The sequence below is a fragment of the Salvelinus sp. IW2-2015 genome, linkage group LG8, assembly GCF_002910315.2.
Source record: "Salvelinus sp. IW2-2015 linkage group LG8, ASM291031v2, whole genome shotgun sequence".
NCBI lineage: Eukaryota > Metazoa > Chordata > Actinopteri > Salmoniformes > Salmonidae > Salvelinus > Salvelinus sp. IW2-2015.
In genome coordinates this window covers 26463869-26486095 of record NC_036848.1, presented here as the reverse complement: position 1 = coordinate 26486095, position 22227 = coordinate 26463869, and the positions used below count along the sequence as shown (strand labels likewise).

Sequence of the window (22227 nt, the reverse complement as noted above, 5' to 3'; positions counted from 1 at the left end):
GAAAGGGCCTTCCCCAAACTGTTGCCACAAATTTGGAATCACAGAATTGTCTAGAATGTCATTGTATGCTGTAGTGTTAAGATTTCCCTTCACTAGAGCTAAGGGACCTAGCCCGAACCATGAAGAACAGCCCCAGAGCATTATTATTCTACCTCCACTGAACTTTACAGTTGGCACTACGCATTGGGGCAGGTAGCATTCTCCTGGCATCCGCCAAATCTAGATTCGTCCCTCGGACTGCCAGATGGTGAAGAATGATTCATCACTAAAGAGAAAGCTTTGCCACTGCTCCAGAGTCCAATAGCGGCGCGCTTTACACTTCTCCAGCCGACGCTTGCGCATGGTGATCTTGGGCTTGTGTGGCTTTCCATGCAGCTGCTCGGCCATGGAAACCCATTTCATGAAGCTCCCGATGAACAGTTATTGTGCTTTCGATGCTTCCAGAGGCAGTTTGCAACTTAGTAGTGAGTGTTGCAACCGAGGACAGACAATTGTTACATGCTTCAGTGCTCGGCGGTCCCATTCTGTGCGCTTGTGTGGCCTACCACTTTGCGGCTGAGCCATTGTTGCTCAGACATTTTTACGCCATGATAAAAGCACTTACAGTTGACTGGGGCAACTCTAGGAGGGCAGAAATCTGACGAACTGACTTGTTGGAAAGGTGGCATCCTATGACAGAGTCATGTTGAAAGTCACTGAGCTCTTCAGTAAGGCCATTCTACTGCCAATCTTTGTCTATGGGGATTGCATGGCTGTGTATTCGATTTTATACACCTTTCAACAACACCCATTGCTGAAATAGCCGATTCCACTAATTTGAAGGGGTGTCCACATACTTTAGTGTATATATCAAGAGTCTCAGGGTAGGAGTGATGATTTTAGGATCAGTTTTGCCTTTTGAACCACAATGAATAAGATGACATGGACAGTGAGGACCTGATCCTAGATTTCCACCCCTACTATGAGAAGCTTGATATTGTACATATGGCACCAGAAATAACTGACAGATGGCTCGGGTTCTCCAGCATTCAATTGAAATAAGTTTTATCCATTTTCTTTTCATGAGAACTTGCAATCCATGGAACTAACAACTTGCATAGATTTTGGTGGGGTAATTAAGCTGTGACTAAGATGTTTCTGCTACCCTCAGATACAGAGTATATGCCCTAGTGACACATCCTTGTCTACCTATTCTAGGAGGCTTACATCGCGGATTTGGATGCGAAGAGCGGGGCCAGTCTGAAGCTCACCATCCTGAACCCCCTGGGAAGGATCTGGACAATGGTGGCAGGTGGAGGAGCCTCCGTAGTCTACAGGTAGGCTTGCAAAATTCCAGAAACTTTCCTGAAGTTCCTAGCCTAGTCCCAGATCTGTTTGTGTTCCTGCCAACACCTTGACTGTCATTTAGGTGGTGGGCCATAGCAAGCTATCTGCTTTAGTTTTCGAAATGATCGATCTCTGTTGAGGGATGAGCTGGATGAGTTCATTTCCATTTGTTGGCCATCTCAATTTGTGCACATTTTTCAAAATAGTTTTGTTCGTTAGCTGGACAGGCAAACACCGCCGAGTACCAAACTGTAAATCGATCAAAACTTGTGTATTATCCATGGTACGATCTCTGCTGATCACGTCTACAAATCACCTTAAACGTATCTAAGGTTGTAGACAGCTGGTGACATCTTAAGAGATCTCCGTCTGACCAACTGCTATCAGGTGAAGTATTTTATTTATTTTTTTGTAACCTAACTATTTAGTTATATAAATGTGATATAATCAATGCAAGCTGTAAAATTACTCCCAACTTAAAACACAGCAACCTTAGTATTGGAGCTAGCTTGGTAGTTTCCTAGCGAGTTACAACAAGTAGATCCGTTGCTAGCTAGCAGGAGAAAATATCACTAGCATATCATTCTGGGACAAGGAGCGTTTTAGCTCTGTTTATTCCAAGTAATAATTTAAGACAAAAATCTGTAGGACAAGTAGTGTAAATCTAATACAGTCAAGGCAGGACCCACTAATTTCATTCATACTGACAAATAAGAAATGTCTCATTATCCCTGTCAATAGTTGGTGGCAGAGCACCCTGACTCAGACTGTCAGGATGTTTATTTTCTAGCTCACAAACTACAAATCGAATTTTATTTGTCAAGTGTGCCAAATACAACCTTACTATGAAATGCTTACTTACAAGCCCTTACTTTCCTCTGCAGTGATTTTATTTTATTAATTCTCGTCTCTCACGTTTGTCTCACATGATCTATTCAGCTCTCCTGTGTCTCTTTCAGAGATCAACCAAGTGCTATTCACCAAGCATGGGCTGTGAGGAGAACCATCCTACTGCTGTTTGAGCTAGGCCTGTGTCACTATTTAGACATTGAGACCACATATGCGTTTGCCTGTCTTTTCTTTGTTGAACAACTGCAAATACATGTGCTTCTTTGAGCACTTTGAAGACTAAATTCAATGTAGAATCAGTTTAACAGGTGTCGTGTATTTCTGATTCAAAGGAGATAGACTTTTTAATTTCAAACAATCATCTTTATTTAATATTGATTTTTTTTCAATAATTAAGCTGGTCGATCCCACACTCTGAAGTGTGATGCCGAGAGCTCAACGAGCAGAATTGAGCCACAGTATTTTATAGTTAAGACATCCTCCCGAATACGTGACAAACAACAGATGTCTGTGGAATAGGTCAAAAGGTTAGGATTTGTATGTGAGAAAGGTGTATCCCCCAGCCAGATAGCAGATAGAAGAAATCATGGTTTGGCCCCTAAGACAAGGTTCCTCCAATCAGCCGTCCACACCAGAGACATCTTGTCCCTGGTACCTCACAGTATACAAATACCAACTCATTCTATGGAATGCAGGCTATAGGTTTTATCACCAAGCCATTATAAATAAATTGCTAGCGCAGAGGCCCAACTCAGTCCCACTGACACAGATGAGAGAGTACCCATCAAAGCTATTCGATGCATTAACAGTATTAAAACATAATCTTGTAATTTTCCTGCCATACAGGGGACAAACATATTATTTTACATTTGTAACATACTGTTGGAGGATTCCCGTAATTGTATTGTCCCCGTCAGGAGCCCAGTCTTTTGCCATAGATGGTAGAGTTCTCATCTCTGAATCACGCAAGCTTTAGATTGCATTCTGCTGAGGCACTTGTCTGTCTACATCGGTCCGCTACATTGGTGACCTGGGTGGGATCCTTTCATTTGACATTTTAGTCATTTAGCAGACCCTCTTATCCAAATCCTTTCGAAACGCATATGGGGCCTGGGCACACAAATGATCCTTGAGAGAAGGGAGAATACTGAAACATGCGTTGATGACAGTTCTACAGTCTCCATCAGAGGCCCAGGCTTTCGGCATAGATGTTAAAGCTCTCATTTCTGGACTGCACCATTGTAAGATTGTGCCCTCCCCGGCATTTGATAGGTTACACTATATAGGGCATTCAGAAAGTATTCAGACCGTTCCCTTTTTCCACATTTTGTTAAGTTACAGGCTTTTTCTAAAATAGTTTTTTTCTCATCCATCTACACACAGTACCCCATAATGATAAAGCAAAAACAGGTTTTTTAACTTTTGCAAAATGTATAAATAAAATAAAAACATGCCTTTATTTACATAAGTATTCAGACCTTTGCTATGAGACTCAAAATTGAGCTCTGGTGCATCCTGTTTGCGTTGATCATCCTTGATGTTTCTTGATTGGAGTCCACCTGTGGTGATTTCAATTGATTGGACATGATTTGGAAATGCACTCACTTCTACATAAGGTACCACAGTTGACATTGCATGTCAGAACAAAAACCAAGCCATGCGGTCGAAGGAGTTGTCCGTAGAGCTCAGACAAGATTATGTCGCTGCACAAATCTGGAGAGGGTACCAAAAAATGTCTGCAACATTGAAGGTCCCCAAGAACACAGTAGCCTCCATCATTCTTTAATGGAAGAAGATTGGAACCACCAAGAATCTTCCTAGAGCTGGCTGCCCTGCCAAACTGAGCAATCGGGGGAGAAGTGCCTTGGTCAGGGAGGTGACCAAGAACCGATGGTCACTCTGACATAGTTCTAGAGTTCTGCTGTTCAGATGGGAGAACCTTCCAGAAGGACAACCATCTCTGCAGCATTCCCCCAGTGAAGCCTTTATGGTAGTGGCCAAACGGATGCCACTCCTCAGTAAAAGGAACATGACAGCCCGCTTGAAGTTTGTCAAAAGGCACCTAAAGGACTCTTAGACCATGGGAAACAAGATTCTCTGGTCTGATAAAACCAAGATTGAACTCTTTGGCCTGAATGCCAAGTGTCACGTTTGGAGGAAACCTGACACCATCCATACAGTGAAGCATGGTAGTGGCAACATCATGCTGTGGGGATGTTTTTCAGCAGCAGAGACCAGGAGACTAGTCAAGATCGAGAGAAAGATGAACGGAATAAAGTAAAGGGAGACCCAGTTTTCATCAAGGATAAGGTTCACCTTCCAACTGGACAGCGACCCTAAGCACGCAGCCAAGACAACGCAGTAGTGGCTTCGGGACATGTCGGAATGTCCTTGAGTGGCCCTGCCAGAGCCCGCACTTTAACCCGATCAAACATCTCTGGAGAGACTAATGGAGCTTGAGAGGATCTGCAGTGAAGAATAGGAGAAACTCCCCAACTACAGGTGTGCGAGGCTTTTAGCGTCATACCAAATAAGACACGGTTGTAATCGCTGTCAAAGGTGCTTCAATAAAATACTGAGTAATTGGTCTAAATACTTATCTAAATGTAATATTTCAGCATTTAAAAAAATATATATATATATTTTTGATTTGTCATTATGGGGTATGGGGGGGGGTTCATCCATTTTTAGAGCAAGGTTGTGATGTGGAAGAAGTCAAGTGGTCTGAATACTTTCTGAATGCATAGTATTTAGATACTTAAACTGCCTTAGACACCTTTGCTATTTATCTCTGTACTCAATAACTGGTAAACTATTAGTGATGGTGTACTTTGTTCGAATGTATATGTATGAAACGTATATTGTGGAAAACATGCCCCACACTGTATCATAGTTAGTAGAACAATGAATGGATTGGCCAGATTCTGGCACATCAGCTTTTAGAAGGTTAATAGGAAAGCTAATCATTCAAACCACCTAAATATACTCACATTCACTGAACAAACATTTTCCCAACTGCTTTTTCTACAGTCCTACACACTCTAACATTCTCCATATCTTAAATTCCAATGCTTCCAACATTATGCATGCCTACCATGGTATTGGGCAGCTGCTATTTGAGAACACATCTATATGTATTACAAATTATGCCTTATATGTAGGCTATGCCATATATAGTGGCTAATATTCCTATGCGGCTGTTTTAACTATTCTAGCTTCCATGACACACACACACACACACACACTTTTATTTGTGTTTATAAGAAAAGTATATGATTGAATGTTTTCAAGCCTGCTGCTAGTTACTTGAAATGAGATACCAAAACATGATTAACATTTTTTTATTCACTGACAGATTGCTAATGAAACACAAATTGACATTTACAGTAGTTGGCTAGGCAAACTGTAACATTGGCTAGCTTTCAATATATTGGCTAAATGGTTACCTCCTAAAGTGCACTTCTATATTTGAAGTGCACTCAAACAGATATTTAATTATAGCTAGCTATATCTGATCCTCTTCATCAGACAGCAGCTTGCGTTGATAGAAGCAGGACATTTGCTTCCTTCATCATGAGGAGTATGTACGGAAGTTCTGGTTGGTTCCAAGTTTAGCAGTTCCGCATTTACCTGGGCAGACACTATTGAAATCTACTTTTTATGAGTGTAAGAATTGGTGTCTCAAACTTTTATAGTCATCATAAGAATTTCACTGTCACGTATACAAACAATCAGCTCATTCAACTTCACATTTTTCGGCTTCGGCCCACTACCTAATTGTTGAGCCAAACTGTCCCATAAATACACTCAGCAAAAAAAAAAGTCCCTTTTTCAGGACCCTGTCTTTCAAAGATAATTTGTTAAACTCCAAATAACTTCAGATCTTCATTGTAAAGGGTTTAAACACTGTTTCCCATGCTTGTTCAATTAACCACAAACAATTAATGAACATGCACCTGTGGAACGGTCGTTAAGACACTAACAGCTTACAGACGGTAGGCAATTAAGGTCACAGTTATGAAAACTTAGGACACTAAAGAGGCCTTTCTGCTGACTTTGAAAAATACCAAAAGAACTATGCCCAGGGTCCCTGCTCATCTGCGTGAACATGCTTTAGGCATGCTGCAAGGAGGCATGAGGACTGCAGATGTGGCCAGGGCAATATATTGCACTGTCCGTACTGTGAGAGAACTAAGACAGCGCTACAGGGAGACAGGATGGACAGCTGATTGTCCTAGCAGTGGCAGACCACGTGTAACAACAACTGCCCGAGTTACACCAGGTACGCACAATCCCTCCATCAGTGCTCAGACTGTCCGGAATAGGCTGAGAGAGGCTGGACTGAGGGCTTGTAGGCCTGTTGTAAGGCAGGTCCTCACCAGACATCACCGGCAACAACGTCGCCTATGGGCACAAACCCACCGTTGCTGGACCAGACAGGACTGGCAAAAAGTGCTCTTCACTGACGAGTCGCGGTTTTGTCTCACCAGGGGTGATGGTCGGATTCGCGTTTATTGTCGAAAGAATGAGCGTTACTCCGAGGCCTGTACTCTGGAGCAGGATCGACGTGGAGGGTCCGTCATGGTCTGGTGGGATGTGTCACAGCGTCATCGGACTGAGCTTGTCATTGCAGGCAATCTCAACGCTGTGCATTACAGGGAAGGTATCTTCCTCCCTCCATGTGGTACCCTTCCTGCAGGCTCATCCTGACATGACCCTCCAGCATGACAATGGCCCCAACCATACTGCTCGTTCTGTGCGTGATTTCCTGTCATGGCCAGCGAAGAACCCGGATCTCAATCCCATTGATGTCTGTGGAACTTGTTCAGTTTGTCTGTTGTTGAATCTTATGTTCATACAAATATTTACACATGTTAAGTTTGCTGAAAATAAACGCAGTCGACAGTGAGAGGACATTTTCTTTTTTTGCCGAGTTTAGTTGGCAAGAGAGCAGAAACATACTGTCATCCAGATGTTTTTTTCCAGAAATGCTGTTTGGAGGATTCCCACCCTGCTTGTTCGCTCCTGATTTAGGGAATCCTCCAACTGGGATTTGGAAAAGATTAAAATGACTTGTTACCTGTAGTGCAATGTTATTTATAATTCTATGATCCCAGCTACACTTAGTTTTCAGTTTGAATCGATCCCAGTGTTACTGAATACAACAGTTGCGCTGCATTGGAGGTTTTGGCACTGAAGAGACTTTCTAATTGCATTTCTAACCCGTGCAGCTCAGGGCATGACTTTGACCATGTCCCAAATGTCACGCTTTTCCCTATCTAGTGCACTACTCTATGGGCCCTGGTCAAAGTTAGTGTACTGTAAAGGCAATAGGGAACCGTTTGTGAGGCAACCACTTGTCCTTGACTCTGACCCCTGTCCCCTCGAACGTAGTGACACCATCTGTGACCTGGGTGGAGTGGATGAGCTGGCCAACTACGGGGAATATTCTGGAGCGCCCAGCGAGCAACAGACCTATGACTACGCCAAGACCATCCTCTCACTTATGACCAGAGAGAAGCACCACGAAGGTGGGCACTTGCTCAGCATCCCCTACCCCAATTATAACCTTAACCATTAGTAGGAAATTGCAGAACTGACTCAAGATCAACATCTAGTGGCAACTTCACCCTACACCTGGGAACTCGCCAAGGTTGCCCACTTGCACCTCTTATAGTTTTGAAATCAACGTTGGCATAGTCAGCTCATATTACATTTGGGCTATATCATAAAAAACAATGCATGTAGAAGCAAAAAGTCCCACAGACTGTATTGCTCCTGTACACTGCCTCTATTCCAACTTTTTGATCCGAGTTGGATCTTCTTAATTCATTTATTAATTTTCATCAATAAATGTGGAGCAATATGTGTTGTTTTTTTACTAGTTACACTTAAATAACTTTTGGACACAGACGAATTCCATTGGTTAGGACTATTTAACTCAGTGGTGCACTAAGTTCTATCACATGCTCAATTCTTCGTGTGTTACCGCATTGTCAAACTAGATAGTCTCAGCATTAATACTAACAACACATTTCTATCTTTGCCTCGTCAGGGAAAGTGCTGATCATCGGAGGAAGCATCGCTAACTTCACAAACGTGGCGGCCACGTTCAAAGTAAGGCGCCCAAACACGGTCTTCCCCTACTGCTGTGTCATTGATATGGCCAGACATAATCTGAGTGCAGAATGTGCATGAGTCCCTTGAATGTAATGGAAAATATATTCATTAGCCTTGTCTAAATACCTCTACTCATGTTCTAGATAGTATAATTTGTAAAATGTCTAACATTGAGAGTGCTTTAAATGCCAGGATGTCATACTCTATATATACCAAAGTATGTGGACGCCCCTTCAAATTCGTGGATTATGCTATTTCAGGCACACCTGTTGCTGACAGGTGTATAAAATAAAGCGCACAGTCATGCAATCTCCATAAACAAACATTGGCAGTAGAATGGCCTTACTGAAGACCTCAGTGACTTTCAACGTGGCATCATAGGATGCCACCTTTCCAACAAGTCAGGTCATCAAATTTCTGCCCTGCTACAGCTTCCCCGGTCAATTAAGTGCTGTTATTGTGAAGTGGGAATGTCTAGGAGCAACAACTGCTCAGCAGCGAAGCGGTAGGTCACAGAACGGCTCACAGAACGGAACCGCCGAGTGCTGAAAATTGCCTGTCCTCGGTTGCAACACTCACTACTGAGTTCCAAATTGCCTCTAGAAGAAACGTCAGCACAAGAACTGTTCGTCGGGAGCTTCATGAAATAGGTTTCCATGGCCGAGCAGCCACACACAAGCCTAAGATTACCAAGCATCGGCTGGAGTAGTGTAAAGCTCGCCACCATTGGGCTCTGGAGCAGTGGAAACGTGTTCTCTGGACTGATGAATCGCACTTCACCATCTGGCAGTCCGACAGACTGGGTTTGGCGGATGCCAGAAGAACGCTACCTGCCCGAATGCACAGTGCCAACTGTAAAGTTTGGTGGAGGAAGAATAATGGTCTGGGGCTGTTTTTCATGGTTCAGGCTAGGCCCCTTAATTCCAGTGAAGGGAAATCTTAACGGTACAGCATACAATGACATTCTAGACTATTATGTGTTTCCAACTTTGTGGTTACAGTTTGGGGAAGGTGCTTTCCTGTTTCAGCATGACAATGCCCCCGTGCACTAAGCGAGGTCCATACAGAAATGTTTTTTTGAGATCGGTGTGGAAGAATTTGATTGGCCTGCACAGAGCCCTGAACTCATCCCCATCGAACACCTTTGGGATGAATTGTAACACCGATTGCGAGCCAAGCATAATTGCCCAACATCAGTGCCTGACCTCACTAATGCTCTTGTGGCTGAATGGAAGCAAGTCTACGCAGCAATGTTCGAACATCTTACAGTAGAAAACCTTCCCAGAAGAGTGGAGGCTGTTTTAGCAGCAAGGGGGGGACCAACTCCATATTAATGCCCATGATTTTGGAATGAGATGTTCGACGAGCAGGTGTCCACGTACTTTTGGTCATGTAGTGTACTCATTTAGACTTCATCTAGTATTTGCTGCATACTCTATTGAGGAAGAGGTGCATCTTTTCAGACCCATTTGTGTTAAGAGGATGGGCTGTTGCAAAATTAACGAATGGCGGGAAACAACACGTTTGAGCATTAGATGACGCTTTCTTAGTATGGGTGAGCCTAGTATGTTTATTTGTTGCTGAATGCATACTTTTATACTAAACAGTACATATATAGTATGATTAGTACACAGTACGTTTAAAACATTTGTAGGCAAGATCAATTTTCGGACACAGTGGTTCTCTATTTGGATACATATGAGCTGATGCCTAGTCTTCCTGGCAAAATTCTAACATTTAGAATCTATTCAATCAAACCAAATAATAACACTAAACATGATATAACATGCTGCAGTTTCATATATGAAAATTATGTATATAATTATATAAATTCAATAAGGACAGATTTAGAAAAGCCATCCTGCAGATTTTGTCCAGCCTTAGCCATTGTGCTTGCCGTTAATCCCATGCTTTGAACAAGGCATGTCTATCCATACATTTTACCATGCTGTGCTCTACTTTGTCCACCACTAGGGCATCGTCAGGGCTATCAAAGACTACCAGGGACCCCTGAAGGAGAACGGAGTCACCATCTTTGTGCGTCGCGGTGGCCCCAACTACCAGGAGGGCCTGAGAGTGATGGGAGAAGTAGGTGAGTCCAGGCTGCACATTCACTTCAACTAGTTGGCTACATTCCAATTCTCTACCCTACTTCCCGAAGTGTGCACTTGTACACTCCCCCTCATGGATTTAAAAGGAATGGACTGGTATAATGAATATGGTGGTAGCTCCCTCCAGCCATTCTTGTATCAATCCAATGCTTTGAAATGCATAATGTGGAGTGAACGAGTGCACACTTGTGGAGAAGGAAAGATAATTGAAACATGGCAATTGTCCCACTCCTCCCTTCTGCCAACGTTTACTCCAATTGTCTGATCTGAGACTACTGCATCCCGGATGGGACCGGGGCCCATAGGGTGCTATTTAGGACAGACCTTAGTTGACGCGATGGTGCCACTCAGTTGAAAGCAATATGGCAGAAACTATCAGATGTGATAAGGCGATTTGGGGGAGTAATAAAGTAATGTAGAAGTGTGGCCAGATAACCCTACTACTGGTCATACAGTGCCTTCAGAAAGTAATCACACTCCTTGACTTTATCCACATTATATTGTGTTAGTCTTTAATATAAAATGGATTAAATTGAGATTTTTGGTCACTGGCCTACACACAATGCCCCATAATGTACGAGTGTAATTATGTTTTTATGAATTGTTTACAAATTCATAAAAATGATTATCTGAAATGTTTTGAGTCAATAAGTATTCAACCCTTTTGTTATGGCAATGCTAAATAAGTTCAGGAGTAAAAATGTGCTTGACAAGTTACATAATAAGCTACATGCACTCTCTGTGTGCAATAATACTGTATAACATGAATATTGAATGACTACCTCAACTCTGTACACCACACATACAATTCGCTGTCAGGTCCAGGGAATTTCAAACACAGATTCAACCACAAACACCAGGGACGTGTTTCCAATGCCTCGCAAAGAAGGGCACTTATTGTTAAATGGGTAAAAAAAATTAAAAGCAGACTTTGAATATCCCTTTGAGCATGGTAAAGTTATTAATTACTCTTTGGATGGTGTATCAATACACCCAGTCACTACAAAGATACAGGCGTCCTTCCAAACGTTGCCGGACATGAAGGAAATCGCTCCGGGATTTCACTAGCAGGCCATTTGTGACTTTAAAATAGTTTAATGGCTGTGATAGGAAAAAACTGAGGATGGATCAACAACATTGTAGTTACTCCACAATACTAACTTAATTGACAGAGTGAAAAGCAGGAAGCCTGTGCAGAATACAAATATACCAAAACATGCATCCTGTTTGCAACAAGGCGCTAAAGTAATATTGCAAAAAAAATATGCAATTTTAACTTTTGGGCCTGAATACAACGTGTTATATTTGGGGCAAATACAACACATTACTGAGTACCACTCTCCACATTTTCAAGCATAGTCATGGCAGCATCATGTTATGGTTCTGCTTGTAATCTTTAAGGACTGGGGAGTTTTTCGGAATAAAAAATAAATGTAATGGAGCTAAGCACAGGCAAAATCCTAGAGGAAAACGTGGTTCAGTCTGGCCAAATATACACTGGAGTTATTTACTAAGAAACAGTGAATGTTCCTGAGTGGCCCAGTTGCAGTTTTGACTTAAATCTACTCGAAAATCCATAGCAAGACCTGTGTCGTGACTTACTTTCATTAATCTGATGACTTATTTATCGAATCAACTAACTTTGTTTTAATTGTTACATGCTTTTAAATTAATCATGTAACAATGATTGAGAGCGGTTGTTCAGAGTTACCATCTCCCGGATTAAACTCTAAAGGTCTTTACCTATCACATCCATATCACAGTCAACGTATTAATGATTACTTATCATTCTGAACAGTCATAACCTTCTTGGATCTGCAAAAACCCCAACCTTATGATTCAGTACTACACAAAGTGGTTTATTTATTTACTAACTAAATAATATCACAAACATACACACTTAATACATGAGAATAAGGTCCCTAGCGGACTGAAAGCATATGGCGGCTTGTTACACAGAAATTAAGAACTATTTATATACTTTGCACACGAGCCGCCGCCCGTTTGGAGTAAGAAATCATGAATGTTTTTACGTGTGAATGCTGTTTATCTCTGTCGGATCCAGCCTTCTTAGGAAGGATGTGGGATGGCCTTTCAGCGGCATTCTTGTAAGGCTCTGATTGTCTGAAAGGGGTCTCCCCTTTCCTGTCTTCTACTGTTCACTCTGGAAGATTCTCCTTGGATAGCTAGGCAAGCCAGCTGTGTCGATGGCTCCCACTGGATGATGAGAATAGTGTACTACGGTGATTTGAGAAGAGTAGTAGGATGGTCCCACTTTGTTCATGGTTACAAAATATTGACTTATCTGAGTTTGATTGGAATTGGCCATTGCGATGTTTGCCTTGTGCGTTGCAACATTTGTATCGGAGTCTATAGTCAAAGCCTGTGGGCTTGTTTCTTGATCGAGCGGGCCCTGGACAGGGTCTCGAGTGAGAGCGGGGGTAATTGGATTGTTTGCGTCCTCTCTAATGGAATTAAATTTGGCGGACCTGTTGTCCGGCAATTCCACAGCTAGTCATGGTGACTCATCTTTTTCCTCCTTCTCAAATGTTTTGCGCTTTTGTACTTCTCTTAGCAAAGCTTCTATAGAGCATCAGTCTACAATTATATCGTCATTGAACCCTTTGTTACCCTTGTGCCCTGGCACTTTGTGTGGTTTGGGTGCAGGAACGTAGCGATCAGATTGATTAGGCGTTTCGCTGGCGACGTACTTCATAGTTATTTTGACCACGGTGGTTATTGGTATCGTGGTTTTGTGGTAGATATCGTTGCTGTGCATCATTTCTCAACACTCCTATCCCTGATAACGCACCCTTTTTAACTGGAGTGAGTGCTTCTGTTCAATCTTAAATTAGATTTTCTAGACATTTGACTGAGGACCGTTAATCAGCCGTTCCAGTGATTGTCCAAGAGGAGTTTTCTCCTCTCTTCACCTCGTGTTGGTAGTCAGTTTGAACCACTTTACACGCAACGCTGCAGCCTGGCGATGTTCTGATCTACTCTGGGAAGTGAGTTTATTTTCTTCACCTCATGTTGAGGTTCAAAGTTCCAACCATTTCAAACGTGTAGCAACGCTCCACACTTTTCTGGGCTGATGTTAATTCTTTACCAATCCTTTTATACACTCTCTCGAAATGGGCGGGTCCGTAATTCTGACACGCTCTCTGACCTCACTAGGGGCTTGGCTACTTACTATGCACAATTTATAAGAGATAGGAATGTGATTTTTAGGAGCCATAAAATAATCTATGTTAACAAAAATACTTTAATCCTTTTTCATATCTCATATACAACGTTAAGGATGGAGACTTAACAGATAAAGGGGATATACTTTCCAAGTTACACTATTTACTTTTCAATCTTTTTAATGACATCACAAAATAAAAACCAATATGACATTAGTTTTCCATACATCATCTTTGACCATTCCCCACGTTCTTATTTTAGAAATATTGTACCAGTATTCAATTTAGAAACTGTTAGTTTCGGCGGGAAGACAGTCTGTTAACGAAGACATTCCTTTGGTTAAACCTCTTAAGGATCTGACCCTTTTTTTAAATTTTCGCCTAAAATGACACACCCAAATCTAACTGCCTGTAGCTCAGGACCTGAAGCAAGGATATGCATATTCTTGATACAATTTTAAAGGAAACACTTAGAAATTTGTGAAATAAATGTAGGAGAATATAAGACAATAGATCTGGTAAAAGATAATACCATTTTTTTTTGTACCATCTTTGAAATGCAAGAGAAAGTCCATAATGTATTATTCCAGCCCAGGTACAATTTAGATTTTGCCCACTAGATGGCAGCAGTGTATGTGCGAAGTGTTTGACTGTTTTTGAATGAACCATTGCGTATTTGTTCAAAATATTCTATCAAGACTGCCAAAATGTGCCTAATTGGTTAATTCATAACTTTTCAAGTTCATAACTGTGCACTCTCCTCAAACAATAGCATGGTATTCTTTCACTGTAATAGTTACTGTAAATTGGACAGTACACTTAGATGAAGAAGAATTTAAGCTTTCTGCCAATATCAGATCTGTCTATGTTCTGGGATATGTTCATGTTACTTAAAACCTCATGCCAATCACATTAGCCTACGTTAGGGGGGGCACCAATCCTGCAGAGGTTTTTAATACTTGGGTGGAAAACGGCGTCCTCTTCTCCTGGGTATTTTACAACAGGGTGTGAACTGTCATCCACCCAGATGAAACTATAACATTTAAGATGGAGAATCGTTATTGTCTTTACCGGAGATAAACAACAAAGAATGCACTCTCATCCACTCGCATGAAAACACTACAGACAAAATGGGAGCCACTTAGAAAAACTACAAATTCTAGCAAATTTTTCAAAAAACAAGCCTGAAACTCATTCTGAAGAGTTTTGACATCTAGTGGAAGCCCTAGGAACTGCAATCTGGGAGGATTTTGCCTCATAATAAACATGACAGCCATTGGAAACAGTGGTAGGCTGAATTTGTTTTTTTTTGGGGGGGGGGGGGGATGGTCTGTCCTCGGGGTTTCGCCTGCCATATCAGTTCTGTTATACTCACAGACATTATTTTAACAGTTTTAGAAACGTTTGTGTTTTCTATCCAATACTACCACGCAAATGCATATCCTAGCTTCTGGGCCTGAGTAACAGGCAGTTTACTTTGGGCACGTTTGTCATCCAAACTTCAAAATACTGCCTCCTACCCCAGAAAGATTAAGAAGGAAAGCAATTCCAAATATGAACTTTTAACAAGGCCCACCTGTTAATTGAAATGCATTCCAGGTGACTAGCTCATGAATCTGGTTGAAAGAATGCCAAGAGTGTGCAAAGGCTGGCTACTTTGAAGAATGTATTTGTTTAACACTTTTTTGGTTACTACATGATTCCATATGGGTTATTTCATAGTGTTGATGTCTTCACTATTATTCTGCAATGTAGAAAATAGTAAAAATAAATAAAAACGTATGTGAATCTTGCCTAATGTTCCAGGTTTTGCTGGGTGTACTAAAACATAAAGACCATCTTTGGCACTAAGATCATTTTGAGTACATTGGTAGACAATGAAAATGATTTGTATGTTTTTGGGAAATTCACACCTGGGGATTTGATCAATAGGTTTCCTTTTTTATTGTACAGTTGTTCAGGATAATCAAAATATTTGTTAACCATGTCCATTTTTCTTTTCCCACAGGGAAGACCACCGGTATCCCCATCTATGTTTTTGGCACAGAGACCCACATGACGGCCATTGTCGGCATGGCGCTGGGCCACCAGCCAATCCCCAACCAGCCTCCAGTAGCCGCCCACACAGCCAACTTCCTGCTCAACTCCAGCTCCAACGCCGCTGTACGTTTTGTGTTCAATGTAGAGCTGACCCCAATTAGTCGACATGACGATTGTTTGGTCGATAGCTTTTCGGTCTACCAAGATTATTTTTGGGGGTCAAGCAGTGGAGTGTATGCATGCACGCACGTACGTACGTATGTATGTATACCAGCCAGCCAATCAAAAGTTTGGACACAAAATCAATCAAGGGTTTTTCTTTATTTTGACTATTTTCTACTTTGTGGAATAATACTGAAGACATCAACACTATGAAATAACGCATATGGAATCATGTAGTAACCAAAGAAGTGTTAAACAAATACATTCTTCAAAGTAGCCACACTTTGCCTTGAAGACAGCTTTGCACATTCTTGGCATTCTCGCAACCAGCTTTCATGGGGTAGTGACCTGAAATCCATTTAAATTAACAGGTGTGCCTTGCTAAAAGTTAATTTGTGGAATTTATTTCCTCATTGTGTTTGAGCTAATCAGTTGTTGTGACAAGGTAGGGGTGGTATACAGAAGAGCCATATAAGTCCATATTATGGCAAGAGTAGCTAAAATAATCAATTAAGACATGGTCAGTCAATCTGGAACATTTTAAGAACTATGAAAGTTTCTTCAAGTGAAGTTGCAAAAACCATCAAGCGCTATGATGAAACTGGCTCTCATGAGGTCTGCCACAGGTAAGGAAGACCCAGAGTTACCTCTGCTGCAGAGGATAAGTTCATTGGAGTTACCAGCCTTAGAAATAACAGCCCAAATAAATGCTTCACAGAGTTCAAGTAACAGACATATCTCAACATCAACTGTTCAGAGGAGACTGCGTGAATCAGGCCTTCATGGTCAAATTGCTGCAAAGAAACCACTACTAAAGGACACCAATATGAAGAGACTTGCTTGGGCCAAGAAACACGAGCAATGGACATTAGACCGGTGGAAATCTGTCCTTTGGTCTGATGTCCAAATTTGAGATTTTTGGTTCCAACCGCCGTGTCTTTGAGATGCAGAGTAGGTGAATGGATGATCTCCGCATATGTGGTTCCCACCGTGAAGTAGGTGAGGTGGTGGTGTCGGGGTGATTTTCTGGTGACACTGTGATTTATTTAGAATTATTTATTTTATTTATTTCTCTCGGAGGACATGAGTACCATGAGGACCATGCCTCAGGACTACCTGGCATGATGAATCCTTGCTGTCCCCAGTCCACCTGGCCGTGCTGCTGCTCCAGTTTCAACTGTTCTGCCTGCGGCTATGGAACCCTGACCTGTTCACCGGATGTGCTACCTGTCCCAGAACTGCTGTTTTCAACTCTCTAGAGACAGCAGGAGCGGTAGATACTCTCAATGATCGGCTATGAAAAGCAAACTGACATTTACTCCTGAGGTGCTGACTTGTTGCACCCTCGACAACTACTGTGATTATTATTATTTGACCATGCTGGTCATTTATGAACATTTGAACATCTTGGCCATGTTCTGTTATAATCTCCACCCGGCACAGCCAGAAGAGGACTGACCACCCCTCATAGCCTGGTTCCTCTCTAGGTTTCTTCCTAGTTTTTCCTAGCCACCGTGCTTCTACACCTGCATTGCTTGCTGTTTGGGGTTTTAGGCTGGGTTTCTGTACAGCACTTTGATATATCAGCTGATGTAAGAAGGGCTATATAAATACATTTGATTTGATTTCAGGAAGCCAACATCTACCTCTCATCACTGTCTCTTCTTTTAGACCCCAGCATCTACCAGGACAGCCTCCTTCTCTGAGCCCAGAGCAGCCAACGATGCCACGTCAGCTAAGAAGCCCAAAGCGGGCATACCAGCAGGTAACGAGTGCTAACCATGCCACCCTGCCCTCCTTACCAATTTTCACTGGTTTCCCTGGCACAGATTAAACCCAGTCTCCATTGAGGATGCTTTTAAGTGCAGGACTAGGCTTAATCTGTGTCAGGGGAAACCTATCCTTAAAGTGCTAGTTTACAACAAAACAAACATGTCATGTTTAGCTCCTCAGAGGTTCAGTAAGAAAAGGGACAACTTGGGGACAGTTTAGACTCCCTACACCTCATATTCATTAAGACACATTGTAGCTAAATGTAGCAAGATGTCTTGCAACGGAAACCATTTAAATCACGTAGTAGAGCACCTGGAGTAAACAAATGACATTGCAAAATGTTTTGCTACAGTGTGCATTGTGCACTAATGAATATGAATGACACTGTTATCACACACGCCACCCTCTGTCTTTGTCTGCTTCTTCACCTCTGCCATCCCACTTTCCCTTTTCTCTCCCCAGCACAGTTTGACATTTTAAATGTTTTCAGTTTTTTTCCCTTTTGCCCCTCATTTCGATGTGTAATCAGCCTGTCTTTTCATGCTCAAATCTTATAAGCCGATCCTCATTGTCCATGGCTGTGGCCTGTGAAGGAGGAATTCACAGGAGACTGCTACGGTAAGTGCAGGTGTAAGCCTACACGACTAGCTCGCCCATCCTGCTCCCCCCTCCCCTCTCCTCCCCCCACACTTCCCCAATTTAGAGGTGTGTGTGTGTGTTGCTTTCACGCCTATGTTCTGAATTGGCATTCTAGAACTCCCACGGAGTAGGCCTAGGGAATGGTCTACATGGGTAAGTTCCTTGGGTTTCGTATTGTTTGTGTTTAATCCCTTTTTTAAGTAGATGTTTAGTTAATTGAGCTCTATATCGGTCCCTTCTCTTATTGGGTATCCATGCAATGAAGTGTGAAGGCCAAGGCATGCAGCCATACATGCAACCATACAACACACCCAATGCATTCGTTGATTGATGAGGTTACATAGTAGGGCTTTTATTCAAACTGTTTTGTACCTTTTTCCGTTGTCGCTTATTTTGTCGTCACTGCTTTGTGGTGTTGCGCAGTTGGTCACAGAAGCACAGGCTTTGTCAGGTTGGAGTGGAGGTAGAGACGAGTGATAGACACTCAGTCCTCCTCCAGGCTCTCCTCTCTTTCTCTTCCTCCTTCTTTCCCCTACCTCTATCCCTGTTTCTCTTAAGTAGTGCGTGTGGGAAATGCCTTTGTTCAGCCTCCATCCAGTTAGGTGTTTCTCATGGTGACTGTCCCAATTCTCTACTCTTTTCCTGAAATGTTGACTTGCATGCTTCCCGGCATGGATTTTAAAGCATATTATTGATGTAAGCATTGGCTGGAGCATATTATTCATGTATGCATTGGCTGGAGTGAGTTTCCACCATTTGTTAAATCCATGCACGGGTGTAAGTGTACACTTTGGGAGGAGGGTGTAGAATCAGATGCAAACCTTGTCAAATAGGTCTGCAGCTGTCCCGGACTGCGTTTCATTCCAGAAAGTTGCTCACTTCCTCTTTCCTCGCTCCCCTTTAAAAAAAAATATATATATAAAAATATAAAAAATATATATATTTTTTTTTTTGCTGAGTTTGTTTGTATATATATATATACACACAAACAAACTCAGCAAAAAAAGAAACGTCCCTTTTTCAGGACCCTGTCTTTCAAAGATAATCCACAAAAATCCAAATAACTTCACAGCTCTTCATTGTAAAGGGTTTAAACACTGTTTGCCATGCTTGCTCAATTAACCATAAACAATTAGTGAACATGCACCTGTGGAACGGTCGTTAAGACACTAACAACTTACAGACGGTAGGCAATTAAGGTCACAGTTATGAAAACTTAGGACACTAAAGAAGCCTTTCCACTGACTCTGAAAAACACCAAAATAACTATTCCCAGGGTCCCTGCTCATCTGCGTGAATGTGCTTTAGGCATGCTGCAAGGGAGCATGAGGACTGCAGATGTGGCCAGGGCAATAAATTGCAATGTCCGTACTGTGAGACGCCTAAGACTGCGCTACAGGGAGACAGGACGGACAGCTGATCGTCCTAGCAGTGGCAGACCACGTGTAACAACAACTGCCCGAGTTACACCAGGAACGCACAATCCCTCCATCAGTGCTCAGACTGTCCGCAATAGGCTGAGAGAGGCTGGGCCAAGGGCTTGTAGGCCTGTTGTAAGGCAGGTCCTCACCAGACATCACCGGCAACTACGTTGCCTACGGGCACAAGCTGGACCAGACAGGACTGCCAAAAAGTGCTCTTCACGGTCTTGTCTCACCAGGGGTGATGGTCGGATTTACGTTTGAGCGTTACAGGAATAAGCGTTACACCGAGGCCTGTACTCTGGAGCGGGATCGATTTGGAGGTGGAGGGTCCGTCATGGTCTGGGGCGGTGTGTCACAGCATCATCAGACTGAGCTTGTTGTCATTGCAGGCAATCAACGCTGTGCGTTACAGGGAAGACATCCTCTTCCCTCATGTGATACCCTTCCTGCAGGCTCATCCTGACATGACCCTCCAGCATGACAATGCCACCAGCCATACTGCTTGTTATCCACTCAAGTGGGTATGACGCTGTATGTATGGCTCATCTGTATTTGGGGAGTTTTTCCATTCTTCTCTGCAGAGCGTCTCAAGCTCTGTCAGGTTGGATGGGGAGCTTCGCTGCACAGCTTTTTTCAGGTCTCTCCAGAGATGTTAGATCGGGTACAAGTCCGGGCTCTGGCTGAGCCACTCAAGAACATTCGGTGACTTATCCCAAGACCACTCCTTTGTCTTGGCTGTGTGCTTAGGGTTGTTGTCCTGTTGGAAGGTGAACCTTTGCCCCGGTCTGAGGTCTTGAGCACTCTGGAGCAGGTTTTTGTCAAGGATCTCTCTGTACTTTGCTCCGTTGATCGAGGGAAAGATGCTGACTCGTCTCCCAGTCCTTGCCGTTGATAACATTTCCACAGAATTCCCACACATCGTGCTTCACCGTAGGGATGGTGACAGGTTTCCTCCAGACGTGAAGCTTGGCATTTTGGCCAAGGAGTTCTGTCTTGGTTTCATCAGACCAGGGAGTCTTGTTTCTCATGGTCTGAGAGTCTTTTAGGTGCCTTTTGGCAAACTCCTAGTGAGCTGTAATGTGCTTTTACCTTAATATTAATCGAACCCCAGGCTGTAGTGACTCCTCAACACTGCTATGCAGTGCCTTGGACCACTGTGTCATTCTGGGTGCTTTCACATGCTTTTTTAAATGAGAAATGGCTTCTGTCTTGCTGCTCTACCATATAGGCCTGATTGGTGGAGTGCTGAGGAGATGGGAGAACCTTCCAGAAGGACAACCATCACTCAAGAGCTCTGTCAGAGTGACCATCGGGTTCTTGGGTCACCTCCCTGACCAAGGCCCTTCTCCCCTGATTTTTCAGTTTGGCCAGTCCTGGTGGTTCCAAACTTCTTCCATTTAAGAATGATTGAGGCCATTGTGTTCTTGGGGACCCTCAATGCAGCAGACATGTTGTGGTACCCTTCCCCGGATCTGTGCCTCGACACAATCCTGTCTCTGAACTCTACAGACAATTCCTTCAACCTTATGGCTTGGTTTTTGAGCTGACATGCACTGTCAACTGGGGAATCTTATATAGACAGGTCTGTGTCTTTCCAAATCATGTCCAATTTAATTTACCACAGGTGGACTCCAATCAAGTTGTAGAAACTTCAATGGAAACAGGATGCACCTGAGCTCAATTTCAAGTCTCATAGCAAGGGTCTGAATACTTAGTAAATCAGGTTATTTTTCTATCTCTGTGGGGACGGTTGTTGCTAATGTGACTAGAATGAAGTATACAACAGCCAACTTTCCGGAACATAGATATTATCTTCATATGGACAAAGCTTAAATTGTTAATCTAACTGCAGTGTCCAATTTACAGTAAAAATACAATTTTATTGTTTGAGGAGAGTTCACAACAACATATCACAGCAACTGGTTTGATACATTCACCTCTGAAGGTAAATAAAGTTCTTACATTCAGTAATCTTGCTCTGATTTGTCGTCCTGAGGGTCCCAGAGAGAAAATGTAGCATGGCTTTGTTTGATAAAACAATTTTTATGATCAAATGTAGGAACAGCGTTCTGTAGTTTGACCCCATTGCTGTTTCTGAAAAATCAATTTCAGAATAAGGCTGTAACGTAACAAAATTGTACTTTTGGCGGGGGGGGGGGGGGGTGTATTATTTCTGACAGTACAGTGGGAAATGTAAAGGGGGACAGATCGTAGGGGCAGAGACTGGCCTCAAAAGGGCATATGTTGCTTAGGCTGTTACACCAGCCGCTTGCACTCCCTCCCCTTTTGTGTCTGATAGATCTGGATAGGTGTAGCCTATTATTTAATAGCTCCTTTAGTCATCTAGGTTCTGAGGTATTGACTCCACCTTCTAGTCATGACAGAGCAGATGGCAAGCATAGATGGAAACTAAGATCTGGAATGAAACGAGGCCCTGGTAAGACAGTAGCGAACATATGCTTTTTATTTAGATACATTTTTTTCAGAGGGGGGATTACAGGTACAAAAACAAAGAAATGCATACGAAGATGACTGCAACCCAGGTCATATTTTTCCATATTCTGTTCCAGTTAAAGGTTGTTCCGATTTAATTAGATC

At 42.6% G+C, this 22227-nt stretch overlaps 1 protein-coding gene across 2 annotated transcripts in view; it reads left to right on the top strand.

Annotated features, from left to right (window-relative positions):
- Positions 1-22227, top strand: part of LOC111967637 (ATP-citrate synthase) — a 107072-nt gene that overhangs the window by 19675 nt on the left and 65170 nt on the right. The window contains exons 8-14 of one of the 2 annotated variants that reach the window (XR_011480330.1): positions 1198-1316; positions 7570-7706; positions 8231-8292; positions 10270-10387; positions 15600-15754; positions 17465-17558; positions 18125-18184. Coding sequence is in view for 1 of the 2 variants with exons in the window: in XM_023992830.2 (XP_023848598.1) it covers positions 1198-1316; positions 7570-7706; positions 8231-8292; positions 10270-10387; positions 15600-15754; positions 17465-17558 (685 nt within the window). In the remaining variant the exon portion in view is untranslated. The remainder of the gene's footprint in view (positions 1-1197; positions 1317-7569; positions 7707-8230; positions 8293-10269; positions 10388-15599; positions 15755-17464; positions 17559-18124; positions 18185-22227) is intronic. The other variant, XM_023992830.2, reaches the window with a different exon arrangement.